The sequence below is a fragment of the Haliaeetus albicilla genome, chromosome 18 (genome assembly GCF_947461875.1).
Source record: "Haliaeetus albicilla chromosome 18, bHalAlb1.1, whole genome shotgun sequence".
Taxonomy (NCBI): Eukaryota; Metazoa; Chordata; class Aves; order Accipitriformes; family Accipitridae; genus Haliaeetus; species Haliaeetus albicilla.
In genome coordinates this window covers 6,284,042-6,311,778 of record NC_091500.1, presented here as the reverse complement: position 1 = coordinate 6,311,778, position 27,737 = coordinate 6,284,042, and the positions used below count along the sequence as shown (strand labels likewise).

At 40.2% G+C, this 27,737-nt stretch overlaps 1 protein-coding gene across 1 annotated transcript in view; it reads left to right on the top strand.

The window, feature by feature from the left end:
- Positions 1-27,737, top strand: part of CLIC5 (chloride intracellular channel 5) — a 59,862-nt gene that overhangs the window by 17,089 nt on the left and 15,036 nt on the right. The window contains exons 2-4 of the mRNA XM_069805612.1: positions 9,430-9,539; positions 9,872-9,997; positions 11,347-11,453. Of these exons, the coding sequence (XP_069661713.1) occupies positions 9,430-9,539; positions 9,872-9,997; positions 11,347-11,453 (343 nt within the window). The remainder of the gene's footprint in view (positions 1-9,429; positions 9,540-9,871; positions 9,998-11,346; positions 11,454-27,737) is intronic.

Below are 27,737 nucleotides of genomic sequence, written 5' to 3'. Positions count from 1 at the left end.
ATTCTTTCTCCAGAGCCCATAAAACCACTTGTGGTTTTAATCACTTATTAGAAAGAAATTAGTGAATCCAAAGTATGACTCTGCTTTCACTGAAGTTGGTGGAGTATTTGTCATCAGTGGGAATATTTTGTATGAACATTGACTGTTAAGGAATTAGATCAAGTGAATTAGAGTATAATCCATTAATAGCTGTGGCACCAAAAGGCCAAAACCAGAATATGACCCTATAGGCATAAGCTTCCAAAATGTAGGAGCTGCATTCTGTATATGCAGAGCATGAATAGCTAACCAGTATGAATGTGTTGCAGGACAAGTTTATTTGTCTTAAAAAAGGATTTGTGGCTTTCTTGTTCAAAGTCCTTACCTCTTCCTATGAGATGCACCGTTGTATCCAGATAACCAAGCAGTAGCTGATGCTTAAGCATCTCTATTAACTTTTACTAAAATTGTGACGATTTTCTGAGTACTGCTGTGGCCTGACTCCCCCAATCCTGTGACTAAGGTTCCTTCCAGCACTTAAACCCACATACAGAAATGCAGCTGATAGATAAGAAAAAAAATTACATATATAAGTTATGGGGCAAGTTAGCTACCTTTAGCAGAATCCTACAAGTGGTATGTTTGTGGTCGACTTACACGGGAGTGAGAACTTCACCCTGCAATGCAAACATACACCACTAGAGGGGATTTTACTACCACTCTATGTCTAGCATATGTCTATCCTGAAAACCCTTTCAAAACATATGTTCTAGTTCAACCACAAGACGTTGGCTACAGGCTGAGTGAAATCTATGGTTTGTATTATGCAAAAGGTCAGGAAAGATTATTATAATTGTCCCTTCTGGCCATTAAACCTATGAGTGAAATTCTGGTCCCGTCAAAGTCACGGGCAAAATTCCCATGGACTTCACTGGGGCCAGACTTCATCCTGTGCAGGTCAGAGGAAAGCAAAAGTCTGTGCCACCAAGCATCTAGCACTGACAGTAAGAACAACTTCATTGTCAAGGTCACTAATATATACTGTTAGAAAGGATTTTTAAAACATCCTATGCACCTTCTCCGCTCTGCAGCAGGATGAAATAAATCGAGACCAGTTTTACCAACTTTTTTCTTTTGATTTCTTCAAAGCCTCCGCTAATGCGGATTAGACAACCCCCTTAGAAAGCCTGCTTTGTGTTTCAATAGTCCTATAATTACACTGGATTTTTTTTCCCCTAAATCTTTATTGTTGCAAATTAAGCAAAATACTTAAACCTATCCTCTGTGGGCATGAACAACAATGGGTCATCATCCTCTTTGTAAGTCTTATACATGCATGAGGACTGTTCTGTGGTGTAGAACATCGCATGTATGTCGCATTATCTTGTTGCTGTTGCTTGTAGATGCATACACTGATGATTCATATTGTTTGTGATTTACGTAAAACCTCCTTCACTTCATCCTCGAAGCCTCACCAGCTATTCCCCATCCTGCATTTGTACATTAGATTTTGTTCTTCTTACATCTTATACCTTAAGGTTTACTTTCCTAAATTCCATTTAAGTGATTTCAGACACTTTGTTCCAACTTCTTAGCATCACTTTGGAGTCTACTCCTCTCCTGGGCAACACCAATAACTTCTCCGTGCTTATTGCTGTCAGGAAATTTTGTAAGGTTCTCTCTATTCCTTCTGCCGTGTTGCTAATGGAAACATTAAATATGATTCATCTTGTCGTAGACCTTTATGGTACCTCTGTTACATGTTTCTAGACTAACAGAAAATTTGATTATTACTACTCTATAAGTATTTTTTCAACCACTCATACAAGCACTTTGCTGAGATTTCATACAGGTCCTATTTCCCTACTTTGTTTATGAAAATGCAGTCTGGTGCTTATGTCAGAAACATTACAAAAGTCAGCTTCTAGATACCTGCTGCTTCCTTCCTACCTGCTGTGTGGTACCCTGTCAGAGAACAAAATTTGCGTGGTTTAATGTCATTTTTTCCTGATAAGTCCATATTGTCTTTCCTGTCAACTTTAGATTTCCACATGCGCTTGTGAGCTTACTGTTTAATGGTTTGTTCCAGTATCTTTCTATATTTTAAGCTTATATATCTGTCATTTCTTGAGTTCTTTTCTTGTTCCTATGGCATCTCAGTCACAATGAATTATTGAAGGGTCCCCCAAAAGCAAAGCTTTAAAAAGCTATTCTCTGTGGTTACATCCAGTGGGTAATGTGGGTACACAGGATCCTGTGCCATGATACTGGTGAGTGATGGGAGCACAGTTGCTTTGGAAAAGGCTCAGGAAGAAGTGTAAGGGTTGATTGCTATTTGTCCGTCAAGCCAAGAAGGAAATATATATTTCCAGTCCACGATGTCCAGAAGCACAAGAACTTTGTGCATAATGTGCTAACGAGATCTGTGATGAGAATGACAATTTGGGGTTTTGAAGAAGATGAAGATTCTGCTCTAAATTGCTCTAAGTCTAAAAAACATTTCCAGCATTATTGAACAGAACCTGTGGGTTTTCTGCAAGGAGGGAAACTGAAATAGTGTCAGTAATTTTGAAAGGAAATTTTGGCTGGTGGGTGCGTGGCCGGGCAGCCAGGAGCCCTGTGAGTCCAGTCCGAGCTGCACGGTGGGACCCTGTGCTCTTGTGGCTTTACATGGTCCCAGCACCCTGCCCATCCTCTGGCTGGACTGCGGGGGGTAGCCAAAGACCAGGACTCCAGGCGTAGTAGGGGCTCTGCAAATATAAATGAGAACAAAATAATTTCTTGGTCTAGGGTGTTGGACCAGTCTGTGCTTTTCTACTCTGTTGATATTTGTCAAGTTATATGCCTTTAGTTCTTTAAAGAAAGCAGAAGAGGTGATGGAATACCATGAATCGTTTTCACGTGATAAGACTATTTACCTGCTTCTAGTCTGTAGTTTTCTAAATCCAAACTGCACGTGACTTATTGGAGTTCTCAGGCATTGCAAAGTATATTTCAAAGCAAAACATATTTCATGCAGAACATATGCAGTGGCCAGTGGCTCTAACAAAGCCCTTGAGGAAAACCGAGACTTACTTGTGCGGGTTGATCACTGTGCATATAGCTATTCTGCTACCAGGACCTCAGCTGATGTGGCAGAGGAATCTGCTCTGCACCAGGCGCATGGACCAGCTTGAGTCAACCGATCCTTAACTGTGAACGTCCTAAGCCATCATGAAAGGATCCCTGCGAAGAAGCTGACCTATATGACTGATGCCTTCCTGCCTGTGCTGCCATTCATGTGAATATAAAAAGTTGTAAAATAATGATTTACCAAACCTAAAGAGAATATTTGTCATGTCTTAACCCACGCGGTCTCCAACCTGCAATTCCATCTCCTGAAAATCCTGAATGTCTCAAGAGTACAAGTGCATCTCTCCCAAAACTGCAGAGATCTGAGAAGTGCAACAGCAGTTCCTTGGAGATCCTCAACTCTACTGACGTGCTGCTCAGCCGGTTTGAACCAAGTGTAACAAGCCAGCTCCCTTCAAATTGGCCAGCAGTGCAGACCAAGTTAAGCTTATGTGCATCTATAATATATGTCTGTATGTATGCCAAACTTGGACAACATTTTGGCTGGCTTTTGGGGAGCTGGCTAACAAATTTCACCACTTCCTTTTTTTTTTTTTTTGTGTTACTACCCTGACAGTCTTTCTAGCAAATGCTCTATTTTTATTTGACATATATGCACATGGTCCATTTCCATGTGTGTGTGCTTAGGGATATATTTCTGCTCTATCTTGCCCTCCCTTGGAAGGCTGCTGCTCAGAGTTTCTCCTAGCAAAATGAAATCTCGGAAAAAGTCCAATGAAGTTAAAATGCTGCACAGCAAATTCATTATTGTTGTTATAGGCCCCCATTCAGGAAAGTACTTAAGTATGTGCTTAAGTCCCATTGAAATCATCAGGACTTAAGAACATGCTTAAAGTCAAGCATATACTTCCTCTGAATTGGGATGTATTTCAGCACATGCTTAAATGCTTTCCTGAACCGGAGCCACGGTCAACAAGAATGTCCTGTGATACACAGGACTTGTGCTGCAAGATTTACTTCTTAGTTGAGACCAACCAGTGGTGCTCTATGAATATACACTTCTTAGCTTGCGTCTCCGTTGGTGGCACTCCAAATAGCTTACTGGCTTTTACATTTGGACGAGAAGTTGTGAAAGAAAGGAGACGAGAAACTGGAAAAAAATGATCCTTACTAAAGCAATACCTTGGCATGTCTGATCTCATGTTGCAGCCAATGATTTTTCCCTACAATGGAGATTTGTGCTATTGTGTGTGTGGTATAATTACTAAGACAGATTTTTTTTTTAATGGCACAATAAATAGGATATTTCCTGGCCTGCTCTGCATTTCGAATAGGATTTTCACTTCCCCTTTGGGTTCTGAGCGTAAGAAGAGTAAGTGTCAAAAGACAGGCACTTTCCCAATTTTAAAACAGAGGGTGTAACCTTGTGTAATGTGAGTCTAGATTTTGATTATAGGGATGATGAAATCAAATCCCTCCTTAATCCTTACTGGGAAACATTGAGGTGAATTAGCCTGCCTGCTTTTGCTAACTTGTTAAAATCCTTTTGAAAAAGAAATGTGTTTTAGTGTCATCAAAAATATCTCCCTACTTTACCCCAGAGTCTAAGAGAGCACTGGTCCACTGTGCAGAGTGGCCTCAATGCAATGAAAAATGAAAGAAGAAAGAAAATAGGTAAAACCAAATACATTATTTTACTGGAAAAAACACAGTGCTTTCCGATATGCAACTCTTTTCCAGCACTGCCATTTTTAAGCTAGATGCTTAGTCATTATTAATGACAGTATATTTCATTAAAGCTGCTATATTTGGGAATAACTGGAAATGAAACTTGCTTTTTTTCCCCCACTTAAGGTTAGTTAAACTAATATATAGCTGTCTGTGTGCATTGCAGTCACTATGCATGTACCAGTTAGAGTATTTTTGGAACAAGTGAGGAAGTTTATTTCAGTTATTTCATTTATAGCAAAGTATTAGCTTGAACTTGAGAAGAGCTCTCTGTTCACGTCATTCAGCTGTGCTGTGCAGTGGTTGCAGGCTCTCAATACTACCGCTACTTTACAAAAATACTTGGCACAAGCTCGTAAAATCACTGAGACTTTTTTTCTCTCCCCCCCGCCCCCCCCCAACCCTCCTTAATTTTCTTCCTCGGTAATGTGTCTGTACATCCCCCACTTGTGCACACATATATCTTTAAGTTTTAATTAATTTATTAAAAATAGCTGAAGTATTTAAGGAGGAGCACCTTATAAATAATAAAGAAGAACATCTTGTTCATTCTTGCCATTACTTGGATAGAGGCAAGCAGCTGGTATGACGGTGAGATTTTCCTGATGTGATTATACTGAGTTCCAGGGCAGGACCTTTCATCAGTTGGTGTGAAGTACCTAAACAGGTGGAGATTAAGTAGAAAAGCCTATTTTATTAGTAGGTAAACTAATAAAAGTAAGCTTGTGTGAAGCAATGGGAGCAGAAAGTGATGTTTCCAAGATGGACCAAAATAATTCTGTAGAAATTCTGCCTCCATAAATTCCAGGCTTTTCTGTTGCTGGGGTCTGCATTCATCCCACCTAAATTCAGGCACTTGTCGGATTCAATCAAAGTGAAAGGTGGCCAGATTCATCTTTTGGATGTGCATCTTGGCCTTGCCCGCACAGGAGACCTTCCCTTAAACATCTCAATTAAATTTCAGCGGGATGAGCATTGGCCAAAGAGTATCACCCAGCAAATCCTCAAATCAGTTTTACTCTTCTACAGTCACTCTGGGAATTTGCCTTTTCAGGTGAGGTTCTTCTCCATATGGGGAGGGAAGGTCTGAAACCCTTTCACAGCTTTGGGACTTATAGTGGACTTTAGAAACTCTATTTCCTTGATCCTAGTGCCCACAAAGCCTCAAGTCTATCCCTAGTTGCAATCACTAAATCAGAAATACCTGGTGTTACTGGCAGGGAGAGTGCATATATCATCAACTTGCTCTTTTTTATAACTGCTTGATCACTTTGCTGTGCTTCAGGGAAGCTACGTGAGAAAGCTTTTGTGCTCATTTGTGAGTAACAGCAGGGATAAATGGTGTTTCTCTAGTTTGTCAATTATTTGTTCTTTTCTTTCCATCCACTGTTTGAGTTCTTGATCTTGATGAAGGTATTATTTAATTCCTGCATTTCTGAGCCCTTAACCTTGGACAGATATATAATAGGCTTGTATTTAGACACTACTGGGGTGCTTTAAGCAAGCTGTTTCTCTTTGAAACTAAGAGTGACTAAGCCTGGGAAGTTCTCTATTCTTCTTCATCACCTCCTGGTAGTTAATAGACTTCACAAGGGATCTCAAGACACTCTGATAAGCCTTTGAAGTTGTTACCTACTAAGGTTTTGCTCTTTCTGAGTGCTGAACATTGAATTACTGACTGCTGTTAGAAGCAATGAGAAAAGATTCACAAAACCAACAGAGCCTTGCCTATAATTTCTGCAGAAAAAGAGCTGAATTTAATGGATAAATTGTGTTGCTGGGGAGATTTTGTTTCTGTTCCCTCCTCTGTCACCAGTTTGCCTTGTGATTTGTGGTAGCATTTTCAGTTATGCCCAGTCACATGAGATCAAAACCCATGAGTCAGACTCCACCCAAATCATGAGCCAGGCTTCCAGATCCAGGAGCTTTGAACAGAGATCATACCGTACTTTTTCTTTAGTTTATCTTTTGTTTCTGGAATTTCCTCTGTCTATTCCCAATGTGTCTCTAGCGATTAATGTTTCCCACTCTTTTGAAAGTGTTGGGAAGATATTTTGACCATTTGGGGCTGCTGGAGGCCTCGTTTGACCTACAGAATTTTATTTTTCATCTCCAAGTGAATCTCGTTTATTCCAGACTTCACATCTTTCTCCTGTCCCCAGTGACTTCTGTCTTGCTTAGCCTCATACAACTCATCACTTCTGTTTCTTCCTTGCCGTTCAGCTGCTCTGTCCCCGCTTTTGTCCTCTCTGGTCTTGAGAGAGCTTTTCACCATTGCCTTGCAGGACAGAGAACGTGTAAAAAGATGCAGATCTGGGTAACCCTTAAGCTTTGTATGAGAATATATAATTGAGGAGAGCAGGGAAATGGTCTCCCTGACTCTCTCTCCTGAAAAAGATGAAACTGTTACTTGCAGCACAAGAAGTGGGTGATGAGGACAGGCAGGAGATTGCCTCCACGCAGGATGGAGATCTGTAGGAGGGCTGGAGCTTTGCATGTTATTGTGAGACAAGACCCCTTTGCTCGCAAGGTGTTTGCAGGACTTGGCAAACCAGGGTTTTACACTCGCTTTGAAGGGAGTCAGGTGAAGAGTGAATCAGACTCAATGAATTTATAAGCCAAAGTAAATCCAGAGAAGGTAGGATGAGAATCAGCCCTTCTGTCTGCACTCTTTTGCCCTCTAATTCAGTCAATCTGTTTTTCTTCAAATTTTAGGTTTGTAATATATTGTGTGTAGACTCAGTTAGCCAACTCCATTATGAAGGATATGATTATGACTGAGATGGTCAAAAAGCCAAGGGGAAATTTGGTGTCGTATCTCTGTTTTCTTCTATAGCACTTGACTCTTTCCAGGAAGGGTAAGAAGTTAAACGTTCTTGGCAATGGTTTAACAAGCCAAAGCCAAATCAACGAATGTCACTTTACAGTAATTATTGCATGTAATACAGTGGTGCCTGGTATTCCCATGGCAACATTGTTGTTGTTTTGCCATGAAATTTGTGGAACAGAGCTAACTATTTAATAAATAAAATTTTTCAGAACTAGGCTACTCACACCTCAGGCAGATGGGAAAATGCATTTTCTCTTGCTCATCCTCATGCCATACCACTCTTTCACCCACATTGTTTGCTGATTCTTGCATATGCCATGTGCCAGGCATATTGCTGATCCGTAACTTCAGACAAACCGTACCCCCATATCCAAATACCTCTAAAGTCTGAGTGTTTGAAACCAAATCTGAACCCATAGAAAACCTCTTTACATAGCCCTAAACTTTACGACGGGTATCTCCAAGCCTTGAATCCACACTCTCTCCATGTTTTGGTGGATAGGAATCGTGGAATTTGTTCATAAACCCAGAATCATCAAAAGCTGCATTCGATACATGAGAAAGATTCACGAGGCTTACCAGAAAATCTTTCAGCTAAACATCTCACATGCAAGGCCTGAGTTTGTAGCAACTGGACACATCTCAAAATGTTTCTAGTTGTGCTGTGAATGCTTCACAGAACTGCGATGATTAGAAGTGATTCCTTCGTTAAGACAGATAAATGCTACCTCACATCTTGAATATCAATAAGATAAAATTTATGAGAGCAAACAGAGTAATGTAACATTTTCTCCAAATGAAAAGGGCATGTATTTGCTTAGCTCTTTCATCAGCCATTTTCGGTCACACACTGTGTGCTTAAAATACAGTTATGCAACCCATGTGGGTCAACAGCGGAAGGTTGGTTGCTTCACCAGGATTATAAGAATCTTTTAAACACAATGGTACCACAAATTAAAATGGAAATCTATCAAAACCATTATCGTCCTGAAAGCTTTGGCCACAAGCATAATTATTGTAGAAGGATGTTGTCCTTGGACACAGCTTTGGCTCAGTTCAGCTAGTGTTATTTGTATCCCTCCATGGCTCAAAGTCAGAATTTGCATGGCTAAGGACCATAAATTTTTAGAGGAAAAAATAGGCTCTTTCCTCAATGCTAACACTAGCAGTTTTTTTATTGTTTTGTAGTGGTTTGTAGGCAACTCATTAGGTACTAGAGATAGGAACAGACTGAATGCAGTGGCTGAAATCTGCCTTGAACCTTGGAAGGATTCGGATGGAGATTTCTGTCTGGATCTGGTCGTTTGTGTCAGAGGCTGTTGCTTTAGTGGATATGAACATGAAGGAGTGAATGTCTGGAGTGCTTGGGTTTAAATCTAGATCTGAAAGTCCATATTTTGGATAGTAAAACAGTGAAGCAGATCTTGAGCTGATATAAGCTGCACTCCACAGACTTAAATAGAGCAGAAAACCTGTCCTGAGTTCTCAAGCATGTCCATGAAGCAGGCAGTCCTGTAGGGATGAAAATAATTGAAAGAATATACAATCTCCTGGATGTTGCTTGCCATCAGCAAGGGAAACACCTCCTTTACCCAGAGCTGCCCTCAGGAGAGGCACCAGTTTGCTTTCTCAAGCTCCTGATGAAGGCTGAATCCTGGAGTAACTCCATTCTTGTGTTGATGATAAACTATATTAAATAACCGGCACTGCTGGTTATTTTTAAACTGGCTATTTTTCTTTCAACATCCAATTTTCCATCTTGAGGGAGGTAAGTGACTAACAAGTCTGAAATCTATTTTTCCTCTCTTTCCATCCCTCAGGCTGGTATAGATGGAGAAAGCATTGGGAACTGCCCGTTCTCCCAGCGTCTCTTCATGATCCTGTGGCTCAAAGGAGTTGTGTTCAACGTCACCACTGTTGACCTGAAAAGGTAAAAATTGTTCACTTTAATTGAAAATAGTTATATGATCTAGTGTTTGCCCTACTGAAAGGCCCAACCAAGTTCAATCAGATTTGTATCTAGCCTAGAAAGTCTGTGGTGCACAACAAAATAGTTGGGATTCAGGTTTGGTTTTCTTTTTTTTTTTCACTTGTGGAATGTTTTTATATTAAACAGGGTACTTGGGGTAGTTTCAAAGTCTTCTAACCACAAACTACAGGAAAAAAAAAGAAGGGCAAACTGATTTTGTAGGAACTATAAATATCTGTGAAACTACCTGACCATAAAGATTAGCGATTTCATTACTTTTTCTCTCTCTGCAGAAAGCCAGCTGACCTACACAATCTGGCTCCTGGGACCCACCCACCTTTCTTGACTTTTAATGGAGAAGTCAAGACAGATGTTAACAAGATTGAGGAATTCTTGGAAGAGACTCTTGCACCTCCAAAGTAAGAACTTGGGATTTTTTCAGTCAATATTCCATTTCCTAGGAATGAAAGATGTCCTAAGAGAAGTTCCTAAAAAGCACTCCCTCCTACAATCTTTACTTACAGGAGTAATATTTATTTATGAAACTTGCTGGCTTCAGTGAGATGACTTCCATGTGTGAAGGTTACTTGTATGACTAATAACTGCAGAATGTTTTCTCTGTACACATTTCAGGATGCCCTTGTATGCAGAATTAAGGAGACCAATTCTAGAAAAATTTTGTAGGGGTCTGGTGTCCACATTTTACAAAGCTAAAAATAACTTGGAATAGATGCCGAGAATTGCCACACAAAATATCTGTGCCAGGAAAAGCATTTTACAGTGAAAAACTGGAGGTTTCTGAGCTGTGTGGTGTATTAGAAAGGTTGGAAGGGGAACTGATTACAGAGTATGAGAGGCTCTGGAGGCAGAAAAGTGCTCATTATTCTAGTCAAGAAATGACAAGAGCCCATGACTGGAAGTTATAACCAAACTAATTCAGATCAGAAATAAGGCACAGATTTTTTGAGTATGAATGATTAACCATTGGAACAAGCTACCAAGGAAAGTTTTAGATTTACCAGATATGCCTTAGTTAGTCAAACATTTTGGACTTAATACAAGGATAATGGGGGAAAAAAAATTGTTGGCTTGTGATTTGGACCTTAAAATCTATGAATCAATGAAAATTGGCTTGGTTCCTTATGGAGTGTTTTACCTCCAAGTGAATCAGCAGCTATAGGCCAGTCCTGAGGCAAGAGATCAGATATTTAAATTTTCTATACTGTGGTCCAAGACCACTGAAGTCAGTAGGAGTCGTTAGTTTGTGTTGGTCTTTCAAATCGATATATTCTTTTACACCAGATGTCTATAAAAAACAATTCAGAGACTGAAAACTTTATGTTCCTTTACCTGGGTAATACGAACATGCCTTGCTATTACATCCTGGAGCACATTTTCAGTGTAGGGAATTAGACATGACTGCCATTCATAATAGAGCGAGCTGGCTGCCAAACTCCTCTGCACCTTTCTGGAAAGCTATGCTTCCTTCTGATTTAAGGCCACTGTATCTTGGATCGTGGTAACATAAAGCACCAGTGCATTACCTTTGTCATGAATCCATCCCTGTGTAAGTATCCAAACGCCTGCCTTGACAGACACAGCTATTATTAAGAAGGACTTGCCAAGCTGTTGTTTTGAGATAAATGACAGCGTTAATTGCAGTTCCTTGTACAGGGCTTTTTTCTTTGTTCTTGTAAATTGTATTTGTAATCATCACTATGTTGCTGGTAACAAGATGTTACTCTCCACACTGCTTCTCCCTTTTCAGGTACCCCAAGCTGGCTGCTAAGCACCGGGAATCAAACACTGCTGGAATTGATATCTTTTCCAAATTTTCCGCATACATCAAAAATACCAAGCAGCAGGACAATGCTGGTGAGTAGGATCGTTACCAAATGTGCTAGGGAGTTTGTGTGCTTAGAAGTGGAATAATTTTGCCATTCTCCCATCATTTTATTTTAAACTCTGTTCATATGACATCAGGTACTGTTGCTGATCAGTTCGAGATGGTTGGTTCAGTGGACTCAGTACACATGTCTACAGTTGAATTAACTACATCTATACTAGTATACTAGTAAAACAGGCCACAGAGTGTTTAGCAGCCCCTTTACCAACTGTCAGGACATGGCTCCTGTCCATACAGCCCAGCTTCCTCTCCAGAACAGGATCCCATACTGCTTACTAGAAGTGGCTGGTGGCCCATGCTACCTTCTTTGCTCTGCCCAGGCACTGCTTAGAGGACTGTGTGTTGACTGGACCCAAAACCATGCTAGTACTAAAAATTTAGCAGTGAATGACTGGGTGAGAGCAACTTATGACCTGACCCTTCGTAATTTGTTAGATGTGGTCATCAGACTCTTGGCCCGCTTATCTCATGATCATGTTATGCTGTTATACCTAATTTGCTCATATAAACTGAGTTATATCAAGACATTAAACATAAAGTAATTAAATGAAAGAAGTGACTTTAAGAAATGTAATTGCACTCTGTAAGCTCCAGACTTTCCCTCACATGTTTGTGTGTCAAAAGAAATACCCCCCCCCCAAGTTGGATGCCATGCATATTTACATGCATCCTACACTGTCTTCTTAATGAAATAGCTTTTCTTCTCCACATTCCTTTCTCCTCAGAGAGGCAAGACTTCAGCTAGTCTAAGCTGCTGTTGCTCCATGAAAGCTACTGGATTTACACTGCCATATCCCTTGAGATGATTTAGTAGAATATTTGCAGTCACTCACTGGTGTACATCTTGCCTTATATTACTAGTTTCACAGACAGAGACCTAAGGCACGTTAAACACCATGTGCTCCTATTATATCATTCAGAGAGAAACTAGATTTTTTCAGGTTCCAGCTCTGCCACAGATTTCATCTGTGTGATTATATTTCATTGCCTGGGGCTGACCCATGAGATGAAAATGGGTAAATGATGATTTATGTCAGATAACAATCTGCTCCTTAATATTTTTGTGTTGTTAACAGAAGGAAATAATTATAGTGCTTCATTTCTCAGAGATGCTAAAAAGTTATTTTTTTGTCCAATGCTAATGGGATGCTCAGCTAACCTCTGTAGGAAGTTGTAAAAGTAAGATAAATTAAGAGTTAGACTAAATAGATGTTACGGTGAAAATAAAATATCTTGGCCATTTACAAGGAATTTTTATGGTCTGTTCCGCAACTGTAAATCTTAAATTCAGCTGTGCTGCCCCTTGCATTCTAAAACAGCCACAGGTATCTGTCCACATCCCAGCGTGTTGCTTCTCAGTGACTCTGCAATATGCAAATCCCTGGACTCATAAGGGCTGGCAGCTCCAGCCAGTAATAAATGGCTGTCCTAGAGGCATCTGCATCTGGCCATAACCAGAGCTGGAATTCAAGGTCGGATATCCACCACTGTGAGATAAGGAATCTAACCCTCATGATCGGTCCTCCACATTTTTACTAGCTTCAGTGTGATTAATGGAAGTTTTCCTTAGTTCTGCCTAACAAGGTCTTGATTTAGGTACTCTTGAAAATAAAAGGAAAATGCTTCCCAATGGCAGTTAAGCGCACCAAGATTATAGAGGAAAGATACGTTAAGCTGCAGGAGAGCAATAATATTTGTTCCCTGCAAACATCCTCACTCCATTTTGTTAACTGGTTCATGCTCTTGTGATATCCAGACACACTGCAATCTCTGAACATACTGATACTCAACTTTCCTCTCTGAAGTAAAGTTTCTGGCTTAATTTTCTACAGCTGGAGTGCTGCAGTGCAAGGAGAATAAAGCCGAGATGAGCAGAGTATAAGTAGTACCTATATGTTCTTTCTAACAATGGAGTAAAGTACCTGAAGACCTCAGAGTCCTTGGGACTATCAGTGCAGACTTACGCAACGCGGGAAGTAGACCTCAATTTCAGCAGAGTAGTTGACTTTCAGTTTTCAAGGGCTAAGCACAAACAGCTTTTCCCTTATCCCAGAGACATTTTACATACTTCCCTATCCAGCTCATCTGAACCTGCAGCAGTTATTCCGAAGGCTGGTTTGGATAGCAGATAATCAGTTAGTTAAAAAGTAGTTGTGTTAGATTTCTTGAGCAGTGAAAAGACTATGTGCAAAAAGGACAGCACCACTGGATGCATATTTCCCAATGAACCTATTTCTTTTTGTTTGGTATTTTTTTAAATTGCAACACCAATCAAAAAGGGATCTGGGGCTCTAGCCCTGATCTGGTACGTGTCATTTTGCAGCAGGTTCTGATGCACTGTTTTTCCTGTGTAACAGCAGCAGTAGTTGTGTATAGTTCTGTAATAATAAAAAGCATTTTATAAACTTAAAATTTATTTACTTAGGAGAATGTCCCTTTCCCTGTCTCCATATGAGCATATGAGAACAAAGATTGCTGCTCGTGGTTATCTTAAATGGTTCCTATACACCCCAGCTCTCAGATAAAGGTAACACATGTCTCATAGTCATCCTCTATACCTGCTCCTAGCTCCAGCTGACTCAAGTGCTTGGGTTAATCTGGAAAGCTGCACCAGTGACCAGGACATCAGTTGCACATGATCAAAATACACAAATAGAAAAAAACTTGTTAATAAATCCAAAATAGAATGGAGAACCCAGACTGTTACATAAAAAATAATTTTAATTTATTTTAGTTGGGAATAGGGGAGTGCTGAATACCAAGTAAGCTAAAGCACCAAACATCAGGTTGTTTAAATTATGTTCTCTTAACTTGGGAGTCAGGGAGGCGAATTCATTAATGCGTGGGATATCAGGCTGGGAGTTTGTAGCATCAGCCTATCTCTAGCTGTGAGAAGTGTGGGTTAGGTGTGATTATATATGATCATTCTTCGTAGCATAGTGGTTTAGCAGAGATCATGCGGTCTACGTAACATGAGCTCTCACTACAGCCTGTGGCTATTACATTTTTGCAGAAAAGTGCCGTGAAGTGGTTGGGGTAATTAACGAGATTTATGCAGTATGAGGATACTGGATGTGAGAATGAATGAGAACCTAATGCACACCAAAGATAAGCCCAAGCTGGTGTTCCTCCCAGAAGGGTTTACAGCCAGGGTCATGCAACAATTTCAGACTTCAAGTGGTGCCATCACTTGGCTATGTCATTGCAATGTTTCCTATCGTGAGAGAGGTGGTGAGATGGCACTGACAACAGAGTCTGTAGCCTTTAAGTAGCTAAATGATTTTTTTTCCCCCCCAATAGTGGAAAAGTTACTGAAGAAAACGAGATTTGTAATTTCTTGGTTTAGTATGTGTCTGAATTTTGCATGTAAATGAATAGACACGATGATACATATGTCTGTTTGTTTCTAAGATTGTGATACCCTCTGCTGGCAAATATGTGAATATATAAAGCAAGCAGCTTTACAATCAGGGCTGAAACACCCCCATAACAAAACAGGTTTCCTTCTATCAAGACAGTTTCCTCTTACAAATGCAACATCGTCACAAGTGAAGTGTTTCATAGTAACCTATCGATTTTGACAAAGTTTTCATGGAAAAAATCATGTTTTTTCTGGATGAGTTAAAATTACTTTGAAGTAAAATGCTTTAACGTTACAGAGAAAAATGGTACTTTTTTTCTGGATTCATGCAGTACTTCATTAGCCACACACCGTTATGTTTCATGCCTGGCACAGAAACAGGTGATAACCTTCTCCTGTAAGTCTGTATGGCAATATGTTATTGATCATGATTCATTTACTTACCAAAGGTATTTGGCAGCTAGGCTGCCCTGATTTAATAGTTCCCTGAATTTCTGATTCTTTTTTTCTGTCTTTGTTTTCCTAACTTTTCTGTCTTATAATATAAAAACGTTGAAAGGTTTGGAATGGGCTGGTGAGGGCTGTAAGCCCAGAAGCAAACATGCTCATGCCATATCAAAGTCCCACCACTTTTAAGCGTCTTGAAAGGGAAGGAATTGATTCCAGATTCTCAGGATGTGGCAAGCTGTGTTTAAAGAAAGTGTGTGCATTTATTATTTCAAGTCAGTTCAATTACAACGGGCTTGATTCCTTCCACCCCCCGTGTCACTCGATAATTTTATAACAGGCCTCTCTGAAGGAGTCATCTCCTCATCGTGGGATTAGATCCGTGCCGCCCTTCGGTAACACAACTGGGTTCTTCAGTTCTCCAGCCATTGCCGCCAGGCTTCACCGCTTGCTCTTGAAATGGCAAGTGCTTGTTCACACAAGAAGAGGAGTCTTTGGGAGAGTGTAGTGGCAGTAGTCTTAAAAATTATTCCCTGGATGCTCTTGCTCAAGTTTTCATGGCCAATTTGAGAGGTTTTGGTTGCTCAGTGATTGTTTAATAGCTAGAAGGAGATCTTGTCTGAGCACAGGAAAGTAAACCGAGATCTTGTGAGTTTACTTTGGTTCCTTTGGTTGATGCTGAGCAAGTCACTCAAGCTCTGTACAGTAGCCAGGGTAGCAACAATTTACGTATTCATTGCAGGAGGATGAAATTTAATTAATTGGAATGCTGTGTACATATTCGGTATCCTGCTTGTTATTTTTTCTTGCGAGACTGTATACTGCAAACCAAGGGGACAACTTATAGTAACCACCCATTAACTGTCCCGCCTAAAATTGTAAGTTCTTTGGCTCATAGAATGAGCCCTTTGATTTCATTTATGAGTTTAAAAAGTTGTTCTTGAATTGAGTTCTTAGGGGGCACCAGCTCTAGTGTGGGTGGGCGCATTCATTAGTGGTACGGAAGGATATTTCACTGTACGGCTCTTCAGAAGGCACTGAGCCGGGAGACCACCAACATGATTTCATGCAGAGGAATTTCCAGCCGTCTGACCAGAGGACTCCGCTTGTCTGGTTTGGATTTACATCAAGAGGCCAAAAATAAAAGCGCATTTAAATCATTAACTTACATGTGATTAAACGCCATTCACCTCTTTCAGTAGCTACATCACACTTTGTGGTTAAGTGTGTGAGGTGGGAAATGTCTCTCTTCGTGCGCTGTGTACGTATGTATACAGTAGATATGCACACGCACACATAGGGCTGGAATTAAAACAGGCCTACATCAGTTTTATGCTGTGGAGTTGCTCCTGCTAAGAAGAGAGTCAGACCCACAGTATAGGTATGTGCACAGGCTGAATGGTGTGCTCTGATCCTTTCTAGAAACCGTCGCGTGCCTCCTTAAACAAGCAGAAAATCAGTTCACGCCAAAAACCTACGTGGAATATTTACAGTAATAACAGCTCTGTGGTGCAGACCCTTTGTGGCACCTGAGCTGATGGACGTGGCTGGGGCAGGAGCTTCTTGATGTTGTGGGCCAGCCCGTGTCGTCCTGACCAGCGTGGTCTGGTCTGGTCTGGTCTCCAGCAGCAGGTCGGTGTAGGAGAGCAAAACATATGTTCCCAAAGCATCTCCGTGCTTGGTGGGGAAGGGCTCGGGGTCACTTCTCTTCCTTCCAGCCTGGCTTCTCACATCCAAAGGGGTCAGATTATAACTGTGAACGTGATACAGCTTGTCCTAAGTCTTTGATCCTTCTGGCCTATTCTGTGCCTAAAGGCTTCACCCTGTGCTCAGCAAAGTTCCTGGCAAAGCTCCTCTTGACTTTAACAGAGCAAGTTTTAAAAGCTGTTTGAATGTCCTTGTATCGATGGGGAGTTTCCTGTGACAGGGATCTTGGATCAGGCTCTAATCCAGGACCAACATTAATGCTTTATGCTTTTTGCACGGATTTTCAAGGAGCCATATAAATATGTAGGTATAAATACATGTATGTGTGTGTGTGATGTCTGTGTATCAACTTGCAACTAAATTTTTTCCTTCTTCAGTTGCAGAATTTCCCTTTTCCACTACAAAAACCCACACCTGTCCAAGGCCCAGCACGAGTCACAACTTGTCCTATGCTATGACGATATTAAATTTTCTCTGCCGTGCAACCAGGAAGGACTAGAAATAGCTTTTAAAATAGTTTTAGAGAAAAGGACTTGCTTTGTGATGGAACATATCAGGATGGCAGATCTTTAACTTTGGCATTTTGAAGCACAAAAAACTTATTTCAGAACATTTTAAACAATTTTTTATGGCTCCCTCTGAGCTGAATACTGTTGGGCTTGCAGTAGCTAAAGTGCCTGGCAGCTTTACAAAACCGGGCCTAATATAAAAAATACCTAGTCTTTAAAACATATGTAAAATAGCTTTTCTGCAACATTTGTGGCACATAAAGTACCAAATACATGTTGGTGAGTGTGATATAAAGCTTTTATTGCCATTCATTTGGGATGACCCATATAACTCACTCATGATATGTTAATAAAACTGTTCTCCACTCTGTCTCTTTATAAAAACACACATATAAAGACCACTAAAACAGTGGTGATAGCTGTGTGCTAACTTGTTAAGTAGTGCCACAAGTTGCATTTATCATCTCTCCTAAATTGCTTTATCTGCTTTCTGCCCAGTAATCAAAGACTGATTCTAAAATGCTCAGAAACAGTAGTTTGCAAAATAAGTTTGCTTGAGAAATAACTTTTTGAAAGTTCTCCTCAAAATCATGCTGGCTGGAGGCCCGGAGCCATCAATATTCTGTCTGGTACCAGTGACAGCTTTAAGGACCTATATCTTTTGACCTGCCAAAACTAAGAACTGAAATTTTATGCCATTGGAAGGAAGAGGTTTTCAGTTCTCTAAAATTATGACAAACCATCATCTTAATCTCAGAAATATGTACCTTACTAGGGAATGTTTCTGAACTTTCCTATCATTTAGGTTTCTTTCCTTCTTCTAAGACCCTGCTAATTAAGGTATGAAGATTTCCTGATTGAAATGTGAAAAATACTATTTGAAAACAATGCAAAACTAAAACTCTGTGTAAGTCCAGATGTGATCAGACTGCAAGCCCTCCAAGGCAGGGACTTGGTATGCCTGATTAGCAGTCTTAGATGCAGCCATTCCAGGAAGAATAAATATTTACAATTAATGCATTAGCAGACATAATTTTCTGACACATCTGTGCTGAAGTAGCTTTGAAGCCATAGCATATCATAGAGAGGGAGAGAAAAAAATGAAAGAATATACATATATTTATATAAGTTCAAGACACAGAATATGCAAACCCCTAAAAAACAGTTGATCATGTATGCTGAAGTCAATGAGGTTAATGATATGCTCAAATTAAGGCATGTTCTCAAGTCTTTGTTGAATCAGGGCTTATATGCACAGGCCAGGCCTAGACTAAAATACTTGCAATGGGAACTAGTTGGCAGATGCTCTTCTTTAAGAGGGAATTATTTCCCCTGTGTGTTTGAATATTCCTCCAAGTGCTGCTGGCTTTACTGGGATGCTTTGTTCTGTTTCCCAGCCGAGCTTCCATGCTCACACACAGGAGCAGTAGCACAGCTGGAAGTGGATTAGAGCAATCTGGCGGCAGCAGTCCTGGGAGGAATTAAGCGCCTCGCTGCTGGAATGAGAGGCCTAAATTACATTATTATTTAGAATTGAGTTTTAACTTCATTGCTCTATGGTTTCGCACTAGTGGGTAACTCCCCTCGTTGCAATATACTTGCTGCATCTGAAGTATGTTCCCCACAGCAAGGACTTAGATGAAGTTATGGTCTTAGTAAAGTGTCCAAGTCTTAAATAAGCAAATGTCCAGATTTAAGCACCCAACTGGTCTTATTGTCCTGTGAGGATTGTTCACAGGCTTATATTTAGGAATTCTAGAGCAAGTTATCACATGACAGAGCCCAGTGCCTGGCTCCTGGAAGTCAGTTTGCAAAACTGTTGATGACTTCAAAGGGAGAAGGATTGGCCCAGAATCTGTTTTTCCCAAAACAGATTTTTTGTTTTATGCATGCAAATGTTCTTCATCAAATAACAGGGAAGAGAAGAATGAGACATAAATGAAAATCAATGTTGCTAATTTTCTTTATTAGATCAGATCCTAAATAGCTGACCTTTAGCTTGAAAACAGTGCTGGGAATAAGGTGACTAAGTGGGAGTTGGAGACGTGATTCTTGTCTAAATATCCTGATTCTTATGATTGCAGAAAAAAAAATCAGAATTTCATGGAGTTTGACGCTAGAAGGATTATTTACTATGATCTCCTGCAAATCACATCCCAGTCAGTTTTGCCCACTGAGCAAACTTGTTAGTATTTCAGCCTTTAGCATAGAAGTTGTTTTCCATTAGAGCAGAGAATAGGAGGAACTGAAGTGTCTTTGGTGCACAATGCACCGGAATTTACCGGATGAGAGATGCCCAGCTGGTGGCAATAGCTGGTCCATATTCTGCACCGCAGGGGAAGGTGAATCCCCAGTGTTTCAGCCAGTCAAAGCTGTAAAACAAATATTTCCTGGACCTTGACCTGGAATTGGGATGCATCTGAACACGTGAGGAAGGCATCTACTCAGCGAGACTTTCTGCATGGCTCCAAGGCATTGGTCCAACCATTCCCATCTCTAGCAGAGAATGACCTGACGGCCATGGATAATCCCCACAACACATCTGATTCATTGCATATTGGGAGAAAAGATACTGTGATCTTTGCAAGCATCTTAAGTCTCGAAGCATGAGATTTAATTACAGTCATTGTCTTAATGTTGAGTAGCAAATTCTCTGTGACATTGATGGTGGTACAGTCAGCCTACCACAGTCCTTGTTCCAAGACCTAAAAGATGGTATTAGGGATTTTAAAGTACCATGACCTGCCCATGTGACTCTATCCCCCTCCATCCCAGTTTCTCCTATTTCTGCCAGAACTGGATTAAAGTCTGCCTTTTCTTAGTCTCATTATAAACACCCCAATAAGTATGTCTACCTCCCCTCTCTCCTTGTTGGTTCCTTGAACAGTTCATTGCTTTGGCAACGTGGAAACCGAACTTGTCCAACCTACAACCATTAGACCTTTCCACACCTTTGTCAGCAGCGCTGAAGAGCTCCCTCACGCTTCCCAGGTGTTTGTCCATGGGTGAGCATCTGTGCACGTTGGCCCCTTAGCCTTCTCTCCGATTAGCTGAACAAATAGACTCTTCAAACCTTGCATTTTGAGGCTTGTTTTCCAGTCCTTGAGCACCGTATTATTGTTCTCCTTTGACCTCTTGCTGGAATTTCCAAAGCCTTTTTTAACTGGGGACACCAGAACTGGGAAAAAAGTTCTTAATACTTGTCGCGACAGTACAGTTGCAACAGAGGGAATATGATCTCCCTACTAGTACTTGAAAATTTTTCATACATCCAGACATAATTGTAAGTCTTATTGCTTTTGCTCCTTTCAGAGAGGTTAAGTTGAGGCATAATCACGATGATCCCTAAGTCATTTCATGGAGCTTGAAACAAAAAATCTCAAAAGCAGAGAAACAATGGAAAAGAATTAAGATGTGAGTCATTTGTAAATCTCATCGTCTCATGGTTTTTTTTATCTAAGCAACAATTTTTGAACACAAAGGGCAGAAAATACTGGAAACATTAAAATAAAACTATTTGAGACTGAGATTTGCTAAGTGAACTGAGGAATTTGGGAACTCAATAAGCTTTAAAACTTCATCCTCAGGTGCTGCTAGCTAGGCACTGCTGCATTTCCCTCTCGTGTCTTCACCACTGCTGAAGTTAAATAACATAGTTGAAATGGGTGGAGTGCAACTGGGATTATCCTGGTGTAAACAAAACCAGACTTTATTCCTCTACATGCCTGGGATTGAAAGAAATTGACATTAAAGATGCAAGTGCCAACAGCCTGTAGATGAACGATCTTCTTTCTTTGCTTAAATATTAGAACACAAGGGGTCCCCACAGCACTGTCGCTAAAGCCCAGTTGCACTCTCTACCAGAAGCTAACTTTACTCTTATTTTAATGCACAAACATGTAGTTTTTCTTTGTTACTCCCAGAATCATCTTTTTTGCTCTTTGATAGTAAAACAAAACTTTACACTCTGAGTAAACACACAGCATCTTAAAAATCAAGATACCGGAGTGATAATGTCATACTATAACTATGTGGTTTTATAATCTGCAGGGCTTGATTTTTTTTTTTTAATTATTCCCCCCCCCCCCCCCCCCCAGGTTTCTGATGCAAATCAGCTGCTGCTTGCCTGCAGTTGGTTTGGGGACACCTGCACAAGACTAGCATTGCAGAGGTCAGGATTAGGCCCTTGGGGACGTGCTCTAGAAATGATGCTTGTCACTTATGTGCTGCTACAGAGTTACAATGATTTGTGAAATGCAAGTTAGGTACTGTTCTTCCTGGGGCACTTGTAGGCCAGTAGTTTTACATTCACTTGCTTCCTGCCCTCAGGGTCGCTTGGACTCCTAAGAGACTTGGAAATGAACCCTTCTTTTGGTGTCATTTGAACACCTGGGTTTTCTTCTTAAAAACCAGCATTTGAAGGTGCTCCAATTGCATTCTTCATGATAACATTACAAGTATTACATATATTTCTTGCCTCCACTGTAAAACTGAATAAGGAAAGGAAGAAACCTGAGTTTTCAGTCTAAAACTACAAACAAGTCAAAACAAACTTTCTAGATACTTGAAAAATATGTGTTTAATTTTCTTATTAAAGACATTATTGATCCACCTGTTTCTCTAGGTTTAATTTGGGAGTAGGACAGATGGTATCACAAAAATAGGAACATGCCTCTTCTTTTTGTTATATTTACTGTTTGTCCCCTCTAACCTGAAACATAAGTCTACGGCTGATGCATTACTGCTTTTACCAAGGTAAAGTTTGTGGCTGAAGAGTACTATTATCCTTATTTTGTATATAGAAAGTTGGAAGGCAGATAATTTAAACCATTTATATAAGATCATGTAGAAAAGCTTGAGAAGAGACTCAGGTCTCCTAAATCCAGGTAACCTCTTAACCCTTGGATCATTATGCTGTGTTTTAGGAAAGAGTACCTGGGGAATCAAGGTCTCAGTCTCTCTGAGACATACCTTCTGCGGAGTTTTTGTGACAGGTCTGTCAAAATATCCCAAACTTTTGAGATGAAGCTCTAATTGATCAATCCACATGATCAAAGGTGTGTAGATGGGATGGGAAGGGCTTCTTTTGTGATCAGTGGAGAGGGACATAAATCCATTTCCAAAGGGCAGTTTGATTTATCTGAAAAGATGGATCTAAAGCTGGGGGAACTTCCTTTAGAGGTGCCTGTCTTTCACTGCTATCTGTAAAGGAGACTTGGACAAGTAGGTTGGACTAATTACCTAACACTTAGATAGCTGAAGTTAGGCAAGGTGAATCTTATCCATAAGTGAATCAATAGATTTTTGATGTGTCTGGGTTCCTAAGGTTGCTTTGGGTAACTAACAGCTGTATTTCAGCTCCATGTTCCTCTTGAGTCCTGGATGAAGTGCTCTTGGGGTTTAGCACCTCTCCCACTGGACATACACAGAACGTATGCACCAACATATATGGAAAATATGTACCTATTTATACCTGGTTTAGACCATCTCTGAAGGGCAGCTTATGACCAGTCATGTGGCTGTTTGCATGTGTGCACCTGTGTTCGTGTGAGTTATCCCACTCCTGGTGTATGCTCACTGACACGAACACTGACCAGGAATAAAAATCCCTTTTCAAGTTCCAGCTCTGACTGATCTGGAGGATGAATATTAACACCTGTCCCCTAAAAGAAACCCCTAAACAGGAAAGTAGAGTTGAGAAATAAGAGACACTGATCTATTTCTCTTCTACATACGCAACCAGGTATTTGCTGATCATTAAGTGAGTAGAAACAGATCACAACTTTTCAGCATGGTTGTATGGGCATTTACCTTTATTGTGGGAACATGCACAAGTCTCTGTTCCAGTGAGTATTGAATTATTTATCTAGAGTGCAACATCTTTAATAGGAGAGGTGACTCACCCCAGAAACTCCCTTTGGCCCAGAGTTAGGCATCTAAATGCCTTGGATGCATGGGAGCATACAACCTCCATCCTTCCCCTCTGCATTTCCAATGGCTCTCTTAGTGACTGCCCACTCATTTGCCTGTCAGTATAGACACTGCACAGAGCTGGGGATTTTGCAAGGCAGAAACATGCCTGGAAAGGATGTTGCAATGCTCAAATTTGCAATTTACTTGTCCTTTGGGGAGTAAGACCTAATATTTAAGTAACTTTAAAAAAAAATGGGAGGTACTATCCTACATCTCTTAGGTGAACTGTGAAATTATATTCAAAGGGTAGGATTCATCTCTAACTTCACCTCCCTGAAAGTTAGGTGTCTAGCCTGAGCTAGTCCTTTAGGCTTCGTCTGTAATTCAGGCAGCAAGAAGGGCATGTGTGGAGTGAGTCACACCAGTTTAAATCAGGTGTCTCAGGCAGCTGGAAAGAATTTCCCTCTGGAGATGCTTAGCTGAGAGGGAACCTACATAACCAGCTTAGACAAGATACCTGACTCTTAAATGGCTAAACAGAAGAAATCAAGGCAGAACTCAAATCTCCAGGGTTATATTGAAATCATAGGGGGGAAGATAAACTGTTCAACATGTAATACAGTGGCATGCATGTTGCAGTCACAGCTCCTCCATGTGAAAAGGATTAATCTATACAGATTAAAGTTACAATACTCTGTTGAGCCTGCCTGAAAAAAATGAGCAGGATGGAGAAAAAAGAGAGTGAAAATATGAATCCTTGGTCTTTAATCAGACTGTCAGACTAGTAGAATGATATTATTTTCTTACCTTAAATTGCAGTTTCTTAGCTGGTTTCCCTCTCCGACCAGAAAACAGTATTGGGTCTCTTATAATATCAAACTCTGTGAATCTGGAAGTGATCAGGAAAGGTGGTTTGTTTTTTTAAAGGAAAAATAAATTTCAGATTGTTTGTGTGAGACTGTGAATATTTATGTACTGTTCCCCCTTTTCCCTCATTGCATATTTCACCAAGTTCATTTGCGTGTGTTACAGGATAAATCTTACTGGAGGGCAGTGGAAGAAAGCAGTAAAAAGGAAAAGCATCAATCAGTGATCCAGGGTAGCAGCAGGAATCGTTGTTCATTTTTGTACATGGAATATTGTTTGTTGAACTTGCCTGGGCTTGACAATTAAGAAACTTGCAGTTCTGCTGAGGTCAGTCTCAGGTGGTTGCAGATGATGGCTACAAAAGCCATTATGTTGCTGGGCTTCGATGACTTTGAAGCCTTGTTGTCCCTGTGCTTTCAGTGGTATTCACTTATGAAGAGGGCCACATGTATTTTACTTAAGCCTTGGAGAAAATATTTTGTGACAAAATATTTATTTGACAAAAAATGCCATGGGTGGTGTGAGTAACCTGAATTATTGGCAAATGTATGTTGAATTTGGTGAATAATGACTTGTTTTGAAAAGTAAAAGTATTTTCTCTTAAACTTTTTGAAACAAAAGGTTATTCTCTTTTTAATTTGAAAATGATGTGTTAATTTTCAAGATTACCAACATTTTAAAAGTGATGTGAAAATCACTGAATGTCTAGGCATGACTTACTTAACCAACCATGCCAAAACATGGTTTTCTTTTTGTTTTCATGTTTGTTTGGAAATCTTATGTTATTTTGCTTTAAGTTTGTTTAAAAAATTTAACTAGTTTTGCTTTCTTTTGCAAATAGTTTTTACGTTCAATTTTGCCAAAGAATCAATTGTTCTTACTGTTCTTATTGTGTCCTCTATGCTTTGCATTTCTTCCCATAATAACTATCAAGTAAAATGTAAAATCTTCATCCTGCAAACGGTTCCACTCAGACACATAAAATAGGAGTCATCTCACCTACTTTTAGCTATTTTAAATTTAGGTATCCAGTCTGCCTATTCTCAAAAAAGAGAGAGAGGCTCCTCTGGTGGTTAATTCAGCTTTTCCTAGGCTACTATTTTAGGATGGACTGATTTGCCTTCCAGTAGCTCCTTCAGGCCACAGAGATTGGCGTTTATGTGCTTTGTCTGCTTTGGCTATTTCTCCTTGTCCCAGCATTAAACAAGGAAGGAAATATTTGGAGTTCAAGGAAGGGGAAGAAGAGTCCTTGTCTGACCTCTGCAAATGCTGTGGGTGTGGGCAGTCTGAACCAGTTTTACTTTTTCCAAACCGTTTTTCTTTTACTACTTTCTAGTTACTTTCCATTTTGCTTCAGCCTTATTTGACCCACAGAAAATAGAGATGGAAAAGACCAGTGATGCTGGAAGTTTTATGGCCGGTATTATTTAGGAGGTCAGATTAACTGATTATAATAGTCCCTTTTGGCTTTAGAAGCTGCTGGAGAAATCCTAACCCCACTGAAGTCAACAGCAAAACTTCCATGGGCTTCGGTATGGCCAAAATTTCACCCTGAGTACCTAGTAATGAATCTTTGTCATCTGGCCTTCCCCTTGACTTGCAGGATTGCTCCATGCATTACATTTTCCAATGTTTTCTTCAGTTGTGGTATAAGTACTTCAAGACACAAGGATTTCTCTTTGTCCCCTGGAAATAGTTGCACAGGCTAATAGTTTAAGGAAGTTTTTGCTTGAAGAGTTGAGTAACAGAGCCAAAGTCTGTTCTCGGTTGAACTGGAGTAAATATGGAATAGCTTGTCGACAATGCGGAGTTACTCCTCTTTTATGTCAGTGCAACTGAGAGCACTATTTTGCCAATTATTAACTTTTGTTACATTATTGGTATTTCTGTGCATGTCAGGATTTGTTAATCTCATTGTTCAACATCAAGTAACCTTTTGCTGAAAACAGAGCGTCATTGTGAATTAGGTATCATCAGCTAAATTGAACCTCACCCTGTGCATTTGACAGATGGTAATACATTCATTAAGTGTTCTGTGGTTGCTTTGAGGTTGGAAAGTGCTATTTTTCTGGCTTCTAACTCAGGATTCTTCAGTAAAGTTGTATAAAAGCATAGTTTTGAAGGGGGAAGGAAAATCACAAAGTGCTCGTGAGGTTTTTTTATTAATATTGTTGTTTACTATTGGTAGGATGACACGGCAGGACTATAGTGATTGCTATAAGTTGTCTTTGGATGCCTAAGTAGCCCAGAGCAGAGTAGCGAAGAGTGAGAGAGATGGTTCCACCATGGATTTTGTATACACACAGGTAGAACTTCTTGGAATTTGAAGTTATATTAAATATATCACCGTGGAGGCAATACGATGCTGATACCTTTGTGCTTGGTGATTTCATTGTCCAGAAAGATGGTTTCCAGGAGTTCAGATGTTGCAGCTGTTGCACGGGTAACTTGATGACAGCGCTCCTCTCAGAGCTGGTCACATTTGGGATCAAGTTCATACTGAAAGTCTGGAGGGTGGGGAAGGAATTAGAGGTAGAAATGTCAAAAGCAGTGCAGAGCCACATTCTCAGGCATGGTTCCACTTGGTGTTGTAATATTGAATCCTCCACCCTGACATTACCAAGACAATGCAAGGCTGAGATTAGACACTTCAGGAAAAGTTCTCCACACAGCTGATTTAGGGGTCACCTAAACCAAGTGTAGAAGAGAAGACTCCAATGACTACAGAGGAAGCTTGGTGTGTTTAATTCAAACCTACTCATTTAATTTATTCACTAACCCCACCTATAGACTTGCAGTGGAGCCTCAGCTGTTATCAACAAACCTATTTAGTTATTTAATGATGTTTCCAAGAGGATAAGTTGCCAAGGGAATTAGCTGCTTAGCCACTTCTGAAATTTATTGTGGATAGTATGTTCACAAATGGGGAATTAGTCACTTTTTAATTAGTCACATTTTTTTAAATGTCTTCATTCAGTCTAGTACTGTGACTGGTATTCACAAGGCCCCTGCCCTGGTGAATACCTGCTGTCCCCTATGTTCTCAGGGGAGACAATGTATAGTCATCCAGATTTTCACAAAATAGCCATAGTATGGGAGGTTTAGAATTAAATCTTTCTTCTGCTGAGTTTGCTCAGTAATATGAACCCAGGCAGCTCTTCCCTCAGCAAGAGTCCCAAAACCTTCAGAGCTGTGGGATATTCTGAGAAGGTTATTTCTTTGTCTCTGTTCATGTTTTTTCACCTTTCACATAATGGTTACATATCGGCCAGATAAGAGAGAAAACGAGAGTTAGTTTTTCTGACTTTCACCTGTGGTGTCAGCCTTCAGTCATGATCCACTGAATGTTGAGTCATTTAGGGAAAGTGAAACAGTTCAACAGGAGAGCTGTACAAATTACCTGATACTTCACTGGTGGGGTCTCATCTGCCAGATCTGAGCTGACATCG